The sequence below is a fragment of the Tetrao urogallus genome (genome assembly GCF_951394365.1).
Source record: "Tetrao urogallus genome assembly, chromosome: 5".
Taxonomy (NCBI): domain Eukaryota; kingdom Metazoa; phylum Chordata; class Aves; order Galliformes; family Phasianidae; genus Tetrao; species Tetrao urogallus.
Genome location: NC_136818.1, coordinates 8,959,982 through 8,972,474, shown reverse-complemented (window position 1 = coordinate 8,972,474; position 12,493 = coordinate 8,959,982). Strand labels below are relative to the sequence as shown.

The 12,493-nt window shown below is 49.6% G+C and overlaps 1 protein-coding gene across 1 annotated transcript; it reads left to right on the top strand.

Moving 5' to 3' along the window:
* Positions 1-584: 584 nt before the first annotated feature.
* NASP (nuclear autoantigenic sperm protein) lies at positions 585-10,518 on the top strand (the record flags this gene model as incomplete). The annotated part of the gene is made up of 15 exons (XM_079536029.1): positions 585-640; positions 1,228-1,278; positions 1,403-1,513; positions 1,986-2,066; positions 2,588-2,685; positions 3,385-4,257; positions 6,041-6,123; positions 6,849-6,925; positions 7,044-7,117; positions 7,673-7,861; positions 8,075-8,241; positions 8,634-8,687; positions 8,781-8,852; positions 9,788-9,919; positions 10,429-10,518. The coding sequence occupies 15 exons, from the start codon at positions 585-587 to the stop codon at positions 10,480-10,482; spliced, it is 2,172 nt and encodes a 723-aa protein (XP_079392155.1). The 3' UTR covers positions 10,483-10,518.
* Between the last annotated feature and the right edge of the window lie 1,975 nt (positions 10,519-12,493).

Genomic DNA, 12,493 nt, shown 5'->3' with positions numbered 1-12,493 from the left:
CCAGCCCTGCCATCGGAGTACGAACAAGCTGAGCTCTAAGAATACACGCAGCTGCACGGTGATCCCACCTGCGGCCTTAGCAGAGGAACCGATACTTTATTTTGGTTTTCTCCGCTTGTTAGACGATCGGTGCCGGCTTGCTTTGGCACGGGCACGGCCGCGGGGTTTCTTAGGGCCTTTCGTAAAGGACTCTCAGCCCCGACGCCGTTCGCAGACGGCCATAGCCGCGCACTGCCTCGCCTTACGGCCGCGCTGCGGGACTGCAGTTCCCAGCAGGCAGTGCGGCGGAGCGGCATTTCCCGCCGGAACGGCATTTCCCGCCTCACCTGCACTACACTTCCCAGCGCGCCGCGCGGCCTCGCGACGGCGACTCCCCCGTGGGACTACAGTTCCCAGCGGCCCTCGCGCGGCGGCGCCCTGAGAGCCCCGCAGAGTGCGGGTGCGCGGCATGCTGGGAGCGGTAGTCCCCCTACGGCGTGCGCGCGCCGCCAGGCGGGCCGGGGCGTGTCCTGGGGGGTATATAGGCAGCCGGAGGGGTAGGGGGCTGCACTCTGCCGCCGCCGCCCCTCTCTCCCGTAGCTTCCATGCAATCTTCGGCCGCCGCACGCTGCGTTGAACCCGCGTCGGTCGCCTCGGATAGGTAGGGCCGCGCGGGGAGGCCCGGGCGCGTCAAGGCGGGCGGCGAGAGGAAAGGGGCCGCTTCGACTCCGTGCGGGCGACCGCGGAGGCGGCGGCGGGCGGCCGGCGGGCTCCCCCGCGGCGGGGAGGGGAGCGGGGCCGGGGGTGCCGGGCGGGCCGGCCGCCCTCTTCCCGTCGCCCTCCCCCGCGCGGGGGTTCGCGCCGCCCCGCTTCGCCGGGGCCAGCCGGGCCCGCTCGGCTCGCGCGGAGCCACCACGTGATCCCTGCGCGGCCGCTGCCATCTTTTTTGGGGGCAGCCGACGCCGCCCGACCCGCCCGGGCGGGGTGGACCGGAGGGGAGGGCGGTGGGAGGGCGCGGTCACGTGGCGCGGGGCCCTCAGCCCGTCAGGAGCCGCCGTGGGGTTTGGCGCCAACGGTGGGGGCGGGGCGACGGGAAGGCGGGAAGCGCCCATTGTCTGAGAGGGGCGGCCGGGCCGGGGCCGCCCGTCAGCACCCGGCCCTCTTCCGGCCCTACCGCGGCCGTCGGCGCCGTTCCGAGGCCGGCCCTCGTGCGTCCCGTCCCGCTCACAGCTCGCTCCGCCCGCGCAGGATGGAAGAGGACCTGGCCGCCCCCTCCACGTCCGCGGACGGAACGGACAGGTGAGGCCCCGCTCCGGGCTGCGCCGTGCGGCTCCCGCGGATCCGGCCGAGCTGCGTCAGCCCGCCCGGCGCCTCTCGTACCCGTAGAAGCTCACAGGGCCCCCCGTTGGGCTCCTTTTTGCAGCGTGGACGTGGATGCGGAATCCAAGAAGCTGCTTGGGCTGGGACAGAAGCACCTGGTGATGGGGAACATCCCGGCTGCCGTGAACGCCTTCCAGGAAGCTGCCAGCTTGCTGTGAGTAGCGGAGCGCCTGGTGTTTGTACCTGTGCTGCAGGGTGTGGGGAAGGCTGAGCTGGTTGCGTGTGGTTACGGTGCTGAGGGGAGCGCAGGCTTGTGAAGTTAACTCAGGTGCGGGACAGCGTGATGGTGGGTGTGCCGTCTTGTGCTGCAGTCCCCGAGGGAGGAAAAGGGATCTGATGTCTTCTTTCTCCTGGTGAGGCTCTGATGTGATCTGTTCATGTGGGAGCGATGCAGTTGTGTCACTTGCTCAGTCAGTCTGAGGGTGATGCTTCTTGGATTCTTAATTAACTTGCTCTGCTGGACGCTTCTGAGAGCCAACTGTGTAAGCGAGCGAGGCTTTCATCCTTCCTTCGCAGTGCTGAGTGAACCATGAAACTGCGGCTGTCCAGAAGCTTTTGTCTGTACAGCTCAGGTATCAAATCCTCGCAATGAAGCACAGGCAAACAATGTTTTGTTACTTTTGTAGGGGTAAAAAGTACGGTGAGACAGCGGATGAGTGTGCAGAAGCTTTTTTTTATTATGGAAAATCGCTCCTGGAGTTGGCAAGGTATGCTAATGGTTGTTTGTTTACAGTGGCTGTCCTCGAATGCATGGTGTGCTTCCTTCAGGGGGTTGGTTTGGAGCTGAGCAGTGACTGTATGCTTCTTCCTGAAGGGACTGGTTTAAAGCTTTGGTAACTGAGAATGAAAAATGGTGCTAGGAATAATGCTTCTGGTGGAAAACAGCTATGCTGCTTTGAAATCTGATAACATACTGTGGTTTGTTCTCTGCTATTTAAGCAGTGTTTCTTGGTAGCAGTGCTCTTCCAAGACACAGAAGACAGTGATGGTTTTTCTCCAGAGCAGTATGGACATCTGCAACATTAGTAAATAGCTTCATCTAATAAGCACCTGGTGTGTCAGGGAAGCGTGTAACACTCAGGCACCCAGAGCCTGGCTGGGGCAGTGGGGCTTTGTCCCTTGGTGGGCAGGATTATTGTGGGTGGAATGTGCTGTGGTGGTGCAGCTTCCACAGTTAAAGCGATGTAGTTACGAGAGCCAAGTGATAATGATCTCTTCCTTCTTTTAGAATGGAAAACGGTGTATTGGGAAATGCCTTAGAAGGGGTGCAGGTTGAAGAGGAAGGAGAAAAAGCTGAAGATGACTCTGCGTTGCCGGCTGTTGATGGTATGTAAAGTTGCCAGCTGTGTCACAGAGGTACAAGCTGTGCTTTTGTCTGACTGGTCTAAGTCAGTACATTGGTGTCCTGGGTAGTTAGAATCATTCTGTTGAAACTTCTGCAGCCAAAATGGATTTTTTTGGTCTTCTTATCTTGCTTAAAGATGAACAAAACTCCTGCAATGAACTTATTGCTTAAGCATGTGTCAGGGGTCACCAGATGTCTGTGTTCTGAAACGCTGCATTCAAGCTTGCTTTCTTAAGCTTCAGGGTCAACTTGAACTGCTTTGTAACCTTGTAGCAGTACAGTGTGTGTAGCAGGACAGGTCAGTATTGAAAATATCCAAGAACGATACTTGCTTTGTGCTGGGCAGCTGGAGATAATGCAGGAATTCCTGTAATCCAGACTATTAAAACACTGGCATCTCTTGCTTAGCTGCGACTAAAATCGCTAGCGCAAACTGCACACTGCTTGAGCAGCTGCTTGCAATAATGCAGTCTGGGGAAGGGGTTTGCTTAGTTTGAGTTACGTTGGTTGCATCCCATCCTAATTCCTTGTGTTCTGAAAAAAGAGCTTTTAGGAATGGAATGCCATCTAACCTGATGACAAACCAACACACTGGAGGGTCGGAGGGTGGTGTTATCAGTGCCCGTTAATGTCTTTATCACTAAACTCGAAGAAATGTTTATGCTTCCTCAATCATGTAGAAGAAGCAAGGGAGGAGTTAAGAGAACAGGTATATAATGCCATGGGGGAGAAAGAAGAGGTGAAGAAGTCTTCAGTGCTAACTGAGAAGGAAATCAAAGGAGAGGACGTTGAAATGGAAGATGTTACAGAAGAAAAGCTAAAAGAAGACGCAGTTACAGATACGGAGGTAAAGCTTGAAGGGTCTGAAGAGAAGACAGGGACTTCTGTGGAGAAAGGAAATTCAGAAGAGCGTGACAAGCAGACAGCTGTGGAAAAGAATACAGAAGAAGCAGCTGTGGAAGAGAAGGCAGTGGAAAAAGAGCAGAACACACGTGAAGAAGCAGAGGCAACTGAGGGGAAGAACAGCATGAAGGAAGTGTTGGATGAGGAGGTGAAGGCAGCTGTGGAAGAGGATGAAGCTGCAGAAGCATCTGCAGAAAAGAAGGGAGGGGCAGGAGAGCAGACGGCAGAAACAGCAGAAACAACAGAAACTGAGACAGCTGTGGAAAAGGGAGAGTCTATAGAAGGGCAGACAGAAGTGGCTGTGGAGGAGAAGGCAATGTCACAAGAAGGGGCAGCAGAAGGGCAGGCAGCAGTCATGGCAGAGCAGAAAGAAGCTGCAGAAGAACAAGCAGAAGCAGCTGAAAAGAAGGTGGAGGAGAAGGAGTCAGTGGAGGCGGCTCCGGAACAGAAACCAGGTGAATCTAAAGAGATGGATTCCTCAAAAGAGCCTATGTCTGAAGTGGGTGAAGATCCAGCTAATGTTACAGGAGAAAAAATTGAAGTGGCTGCTAAGGTAGAGAAAGAGGAAAAGAAAGATGACCTGATGGAAGAGAATGAAGGTGCTAAGGTAGAAAAAGAAGAGAAAGATGACCAGATGGAAGAGGGAGAAGGTAACAGTGAGAAGAAAAGTACTTGTGGGTGGATGACTTGCTGGATTTGGCTAACCGTGGGTAAAATGTTCCATTCAGAATTTTCTGTTTGCCTTAAAACGAGGAAAAAGGGGATTTAGAAGGATTTTATATCTGAGTAACTGGTTTCAGTAAAGTTTCAAGAAATAGAGAATCATCTCAGTTTCTTTAGACTAACGCTTAACTAACTGCAAAGCAAATCTGTAAAGCAAACTTACAGCGCTGTGAAATGTGTAAGTAAAGGCTAGGCTGGTGGAGAATACTGAATGGATGTTCCTTGCATGTCTGGGTTTAATGCACTAACCTTCAAATAACTCACGAGTTGCCTCTGGTTATAACCATACTTTAAAACAGTGGAGCAGAAAAATAAGAAGTGCTGAATATATAATGAAGTGATAAATTTGCTTTCCAGAGGGCAGGGAGTAACTTTCTATGCGAGTCTTCCTAGCAGTAATTGAAAGTGAGAATTTGGCTGATGAACCTAAGTCTAATTTGCCTTGGAACCTGCAGATTCACTGCTTCCATCTAGTGCAGTTTTGCAGGTACCTGGCTTTTTCTGCCATTGTGCTTCCCCACATCATTATGGCTGTTGACAGCGTTAAAGTTGCCTGGTAAAACCTGTATCTTTGCTGCAGTAGTATCTGCATGGCCTTAGTAGGCCATGGATTTCTGTTGGACAAGTTAATCAATAGGCTGCTAATTGAAACTTGGCTTATCATTAGCTCAGCTGCACAGGAAGAGCCTTGTTGCAGAGAGGCAGGTCTGCAGATCAAATAGCTCTGGATACTGGAAGGACTTGTACTGCCCAGTGCAGCGAGCACAGCATTGAAGCAGCTGCCTAGGAAGGTGTCTGACCAGAGCGTGACTGAATGTAAACTCAGAACAGTTACCCACCCTTCCTCATCCTACGTAGGACTGTTTATGTACACGCTGCTTCCTTTTGCTCAAACTCTTGTTGGTATGAGGACCCCCTTGAACATCCTAGTCTGGTGTATGGCCGGCATCTGTTCTGTTTTACATTTGGTCAGGCTGTCCATGTACTTAATTATTTTGGCCCTCTCTGGCTGATGTGTACTCCTTGGCAGTTGGACTGAGTGGCTCACAGGTTCTCTAATCACCATAACAAGCTCCTGTTATTCTAGAATTAGTCAGTGGTCACAGTGAATTGGTTGACTTGAAGCTAAAGTCGCACAAATTAGGTGTTCTTCAAGTAATTAGATTCCTTAGGGGCACACCTCAAAGATTCCTGGTAGAGCAGATGATGCAAAAGTCCCATGATATCAAAGCCAGTTACCACTGTATGACAGCAGGTTCATCAATACCATTGTAAACATCTGAAGTGAGGAACCTGAATTGAGAAAGACTTATCTGTACACAGCTTGGCAGTTATCTTGCTGAAAATGCTTGTTATCTGTAGCATGAAATCCCAGCAACTGACCAGCACCTCTAGGGCTGCTCAGGATTCCACGGCTTCAGTGGGAATTCACCACGTGTTAGTGAGAACAATTTTAGGTAAGTTTCCATGCTGGCATTATGAAGTTGAATTTTAAAATGTGAGCTGAGGTTGCCTGGAGCTACCTGAGTTCACAGAGCCCAACGTTTTCAGCAAGATGGCTGTTGCTGAGAATAATTTTACCTGTGCTGCTCTTAATCACACTTCTAACCTCTCACTGGAAGGATAAGGGCCGGATAAAATACTCTGCCTGGCTCCGTGTGAAGCAGCACAGTGACAACAAGTGTTCTCATTCATCTGCTTTCCTCCCAGAAACAGAAGAATCTGAAGACGAAGATAAAGAAAATGAGAAAGCTGAAGATGACAAGGAGAACGAATTGGCAGCAGAAGACAAGGTGAGGTTGCTGAGCTCTGGTGTTGGTGCTCCTGAATGCGATGTCTGTCTAAATGTCATGTGAATATCGTTAAGTTTATGAAAGCTCATGTGTATTTTGTTAAGTCCTGTACAAGAAATAAGTTCTGTGTGGTGAAACCAGTGTTAGCTAACAGGGCCATCAGGGTCGTTGGATTTTTGTCTGTAAACTGGTGCTTATTCAGCTGCACTGAAACAAATGCTTGTTCTCTGTAGGTCATTGAGGCAGCCTGGTGGAGGGGAGGCCGGCCTTGGTTTCTCACTGAAGTTAATTGTAACAGTTCTTTGTCAGTTCTTGCTGTCTGGTTACTTAGTTTGAGTGCACTCAGTCCAGTAAGTGGTGATAGAGACTGGGAATCCAGTGGCAGATGTAACATTGCTTAAATCTGGTGAATTATCTTAACGTAGCAGTTCACACTGGAAAACTCGCTGATAGGAGAATATTGCTGCTTAGTATCCTGTTATTTCTGGGGGCAGGAGGAGAGAGGAGCCCATATCAACTGACAGTGTAAATTTAAGTTCCACTTAAACACCTTCATACCAACATGCAAAGTGTGAGAGCTGATATAATGAACTCTTACACATTTTTCCTTTTATCAGCAAAGCGTTCATCTCTTGGTTAAATGCATTCTGCTTAAAAGCATAAAGTTGTTTAATGTGGTATGTATCCAAGTAGCTTAATATTTTATGCATTTCTGGTCTTTACAGGAAAGTGAGGAGGAAGAAATTGGAAATCTTGAGCTAGCCTGGGACATGCTGGAGTTGGCCAAAGTCATCTATAAGAGGTAAAATCTAAGGCTGTAATTTGAACGTTTGCTAGAGAAACTCCCTCAGTTGGGAGGTGGTGTAGCATGATGCTGCATATTCTGAAGACTTGAAAACAGCTTTTTTCCCTTGATTTAGGCAAGAAACAAAAGAAGCTCAGCTTCATGCAGCTCAAGCTCATCTAAAGCTAGGAGAAGTCAGCATTGAATCTGGTAAGTAGTGCTAATTGTTGTGTGTGAAGTGCTAAGTTAAATCTTGTCATGTTTAATTTCATACTCAAAAATGAGTGGAGGTGACTTAAGGCTGAGAAGGTTGGGGAGTGATTAAAAATGAAAACAGCTAAACTTTGTCTAATTATAACAGTACAGCCATAGGATAAACTTCTTAATGGGGGACCCAAGGAAGTTTCTTAAAGAGGCTGTACCGTGCTTTCCTGGAGCAGCAAAAGAAAGCTTTGTGTTAGAAGTGGTGTACTATCAGGCTAAAGCAGAACACAGCATTGTTTCATAGAGATTTGGTTAGCTTCAGAAACTGGGAAAGCCTCCTTAGGTTACTGTGTTGTAAATACACAGAGCCCCCTTGAGAGGAGCAGGGGAAGTGGACCCTAAGCAGTGTTGGACTGTGAGCGCTGTCGTTTGACGACAGGGAAGCATCCTGTTACTGAGCTCAGCCTGTATTCCACAATAGTTCTCTTTTCAGACCACATCAGGTGGAATGAAATATGTAAAATATGTTCTTTGTAAAGACTTTATGTCTTGCTTCTATAGAGAACTACGTGCAAGCTATAGAGGAGTTTCAGGCCTGTCTGGCCCTGCAGCAGAAATACCTGGAAGCTCATGACCGCTTGCTGGCTGAAAGCCACTACCAGCTGGCCCTGGCCTACCACTACAACAGCCAGTTTGATGAGGCAGTCCAGCAGTTTGGTAAATCCGTAGAAGTCATTGACAAGAGAATGGGTGAGTTCTCCAAAATGGCCTCGCTAACTAAAGGACTTCTGTGGGTCAGCACTAACTTTAAATTGCCCTAAAACTAGTCTGCAATGCAAATGTTCACTAACAGGCCATACCAACATCAGCATCTGTTGGTGGGCACTTGCCTCTGTGGTGTTTGTAATGAGACAGCTGCTTTGCCTTCAGGCTTTCTTTGCCATGGTAACTTTGTCATTCCAGCAATGCTTACTGAACGAATAAAGAAGGCAGAAAGTGGTTCCCCCGAAGATGAGAAGGAGATTGAAGAACTGAAGGGACTCCTCCCTGAAATCAAAGAAAAGATAGAGGATTCAAAGGAGTCTCAAAAGAGTGCAAGGGTAGCTGAGCTGGCATTGAAAGCAACTCTGGTTAGTGCATCCTGTGTCCTCCTTTGAACCAAACGTTCTTCTAGCGAGGCTTGAAGTAAACCAGTAATGAGAGAAGCTGAGACTTCACATAGAGCAAGAAGTTAACTAATGCAGTTAAAATCTAACAATAGGATTAATAGCAAATATATTGAAATTAATTGTTCCAACCTAAACTCGAATTTGTTAGGGTTCTAAGCAATAAGTCTGAGTCAAATGTGAGACTTGAGTTTTACAATGTACAACGAGCTTTTGTTCTGTCTCTGCTGTATGTAAGTGCAGAAGTAGAATGCAGTAAGACACAGTTGGATTTCCTGCCACTTCCTAAACTGTGTACTGGCCTTTTGTGAATAGGTGACAATAGGTGCTTGTTAACTATTTCTCTGCCGTTCTAGGTTGGAACTACATCTGGTTTTGCACAAAGTGAAGGCAGCGGCTCTGTTTCTACAGTAAGTTGGGCAGAGAAAGTTGCTGAGAATTCATGTCTGCTTTAAGGATTATGGCTTGCTGTTATTGACATGTCAGTGTCTGTTCCTTAATAGATTCCAGTAAGAAAAGCTGCTGATGGAGCATCTCAGTGTGTTACAGACATCTCTCACCTGGTCAGGAAAAAGGTGAGTCCAGCAATGACCAAGAGAATAAACAGCTTGTCAGAGTATCGGCGTTTTGCCCTCTATAGTTGGATTTCTTGGCTTAGAGCTTTTACTATGGAGCCTGGAAGAACACTTCAAAGTAGTAACAAAAACTGTGTAAAACTCCTTTCCACTGGGAGGTGATCAGTGTGGGAACCACCCAGCTCCAGATGTGTTGGTGATGGTTCAGCACCGTGCCTGACCACAGTGATGTAATTGCAGGCTGAATTGTTTGCCCTCTGGAGATGTCCCCTGAGCAAATGCCCTGCTCTGGAGGAACTGCAGGAGGAGCGGGGCAGCCTGCAGATACTGAAAAATTAAGATGAAGACACAACCAGGCTGAGTTGGGTTCCCTTCTTTCCAAGTGGAAATGGAGAATTGAACTTGAAAAATAGCAAAGCCAGCCCTAGTGTGTAGCCATGCTGTCTCTTACTCAGAGAACAGGATATGTTGAATACAAGGTTCCTTTAAGAGTATAGGGATTTTCCAGAGTTGTTCATACTGCTAATTGTCCTGTATGGGCTCTTAGTTTTTATATTACAAACCGTTATGACACAGCCTGCCTTGTGTTACACCGCCTGCTTTGAGCTCAAGTCTGTCAGCAGCAGCTTTGATCTGCTTTACACAGGTGATTGTAAATAGCCTCTATTCACTTAGCTGTTACCTAGCTCAACAGTAACTCATTCCCCTGTCAAAGTATAAGGATAATTCAGCACTGTAGCTACTGGCACTTGCATAATCCTTCTGGTTATACGTTGAGATGTTTGTGCTTCAGAGCTTTGGTTAAATCCTAACGCTTAAGTTCTTGAAGCTGGCAAGTAGAGCTTAAGTAAGTAATGTACAATGACATCTAGATGCTAACTTTCTAAAAATACTTCAATTTGTACATAGTGAAGACTAAACAATTTTGTCTTCAGAGGAAACCAGAGGAGGAGACCCACCAGGGAGACAACGAAGCTAAGAAATCTAAAGCAGAACCGGCTGTCAATGGTGGCGGTGGTGACGCTGCCCCCAGTGGAAATGAGGTTGCAGAAAAAATGGAAGAGGAGGTGGGCAGTTGAGTCAGGACTCTGTGCATATATATATATATATTTTTTTCTTCCCCCTCTGTTCAGGCATGGTTTTGTGCATGGTTTCATCTGTTGCTGATATACTTTATTGCCTGTTGGTCTTCAGAGGCTTCCCACAAGATGGGGAATATTCCCAAGCTGCATGTTGTACTGAGGTGTCTGACACTGAGTGAGCTGGGAAGATGCCAGCTTTGGCAACCTGCAGCCAAAGGGTGGGACAGAAACGTGCTGGGGCCCTGCATGTGTGATTCGGGTTGAACAACAGCACGAAGCTCTTCTCCAGAGCATTTCTGTAGTAGAATGTTTAAAGGTTTTAAAATCCTTAACTTGGCCTACAATTTTTACTGTTTCAGAGTAGTTCTGGACTCTGGCGATGAGCAAAGCATGCATGGTTACGTCTTGAAATTAAAGAAACTGACTGCTGCATGAGTTGGTGCTGTAATGCAGTGTTTGATTTTTAAAAATCAAATACTTCTCTTTCCTTTTAGACAGAGAAAAGGCCACAAGCAGAACCAGGGGCTGCAGTTGAAAGCACAGTATGATAATTCTTTAGCTTTGGACACTCCTCTCCTTCAAAGGAAAATGGTTTTGTATATAGTGTATTTTTTCACTTTTTGGCAACTTTTGTATGACTTCAATAAAGATTGTAAGCAAATGTTCCTTGTTCTGACCCTGTTTCTCTCTCAAGCTCCTTCCTCCCTGCTCTTGTGCTGCAGCCTTGCTTTTCTACATAGAGCTGCAAAAGGGTTGAGCTGGGGCAAGAGGAGGCAGTGTGAACCCTGAGCCTGTAGGAAGGTGCAGGGGAGGCAAGGCTGTCAGCATCTCTCTGGCCAGTTACTGTGGTGTGGTACCTTCCCTGCTCCTGTGTGCTGCAGTGGCAGAAGGCTGCAGTCCCTGTGTGCTCCCTCCCTGCACTCCTGGCTTGCTATGGCTGAACTGCATTTTACAAAGTTGGTGCTGGTTCTGTGTCATCTGACTTTGCAGCAGTAGTACAGCTCTGTTCTTCAGGATATGACTGCAAACAGTGAACTTCATAGTCTGTATGCTGAAAAAGGCCAGGAGGTGAAGAGCTGTAGGTAGAAGCCATTTATTTCACACACCCACCACATGAGCCCCAGGATGATAGAGGAAATCTTGCCATGGGTTTTGCTGCTCCTTGCTTTGAGCCTTGAATGCCTCCTGTTAAGCTTTTCCTAAATGTACCTTGAGACGTGTCTTAATGGAATGAGCAGTTAGGGGAGGGGGAAAAAGAACGTGAGTGAGCATTGTCACAAAAAAAGTCCCTTATCAAAAGTCAGGGTGAGCTGCTCTGTGTGGCCTGAGCAATGGGACAGGGCACAGCTCATCCTGACCTCACCTCTCAGGGCTTTTGTGCTGAGCTGGTGCCTCCTGAGTAGGAGGGGGGTCATCCAGGGCTCCAAAGAAGATGCCGGGGAGGTTAGAGGGCGCAAGTGGGTGGCTGGAGGCTGTGAGGCTGCTTGTCCTTAGTGGCTCCTGGGGAAGGAAAAAGGGAGCTTTAATGGGGGCGGGCCCCCTAGGCACCGGGAGCAAATCGCACTTGCAGTTTGGCACTTACACAGGGAATGCGCCCCAGTGCAGCCAGGGAGCAAGTACCAAGTCAGCAGCCTGGAAAGCCCCTCCCAAGGTGAGAGTTACCCTGCAACACGAGGACCAGACTCACCGCCAGAGCTAAGGCTGGAGGGAGCGGAGGGGCCACGGGCGGTGGGAGGACGGCTGGGGGCGGGCGCGGCCCCATCCCCTCTGCCTGGCGTCGCAGCAGCATCTCCACATTTGCCTTCAGCTGAGCCAGCTCTGCATTCTGCCGGGCTGCCAGTGATCCTGGGGAACAGCAGCTCAGACACGCTCAGCTGCCGCCTCACAGACAAATGGGCATTACTCCATTTCCCAGTCACCCACCAACATCAGCTCGCATCTCCCTCCGGACCTTCAATGCCAGGAGCTCATCCTCGAGCCTCTGGTTCTCCAGCTCCACAGCCATCAGCGCCGCATCGAGGCCCCGTGCCGCCTCAACAGTGATGGTATCCCGTCCCTGGGCTCTGTGCTGGGGCTGGTACTTGCTCATCTTCTGTGCAGCCTTTTTCTCTAGTGCCATGGCCTCCAGCTGGAGGTCTAACATCTGTGCCAGGGTGGCCTCGTCACGGCCACCAGCACGCAGGTAGGAGAGCCGCAGAGCCCTGCCATGACGCTGGCATGAGCATCTGCTGGGTTCTGCTGGGCTCCCGCCCCACCCTCAGCTCTCACCTGGCCTCAGCTGCCAGCGGCCCAGAAGGTGGCAGGAGGGCGTCGAGGTGGAGGGCATCCCTGAGGAGGATATGAGCAAACAGGGGCGCAGCAGGCAAAGGGCCCTTTCTGGGCAGCATGCAGCAGGGCTCACCCTCGGTGCTGGTGTCCAGCTTTGTCTGGCAGCAGCAGCTCTGCAGCCCAACTCATTTCTGGTGACAGATGCTTGTTGCACAGCAATGCCAGCTGCTGGCACAGCTCTGTGGGATGCACAGCTTGGTCACTCCAGAACCACAACCATCGCCCCACACC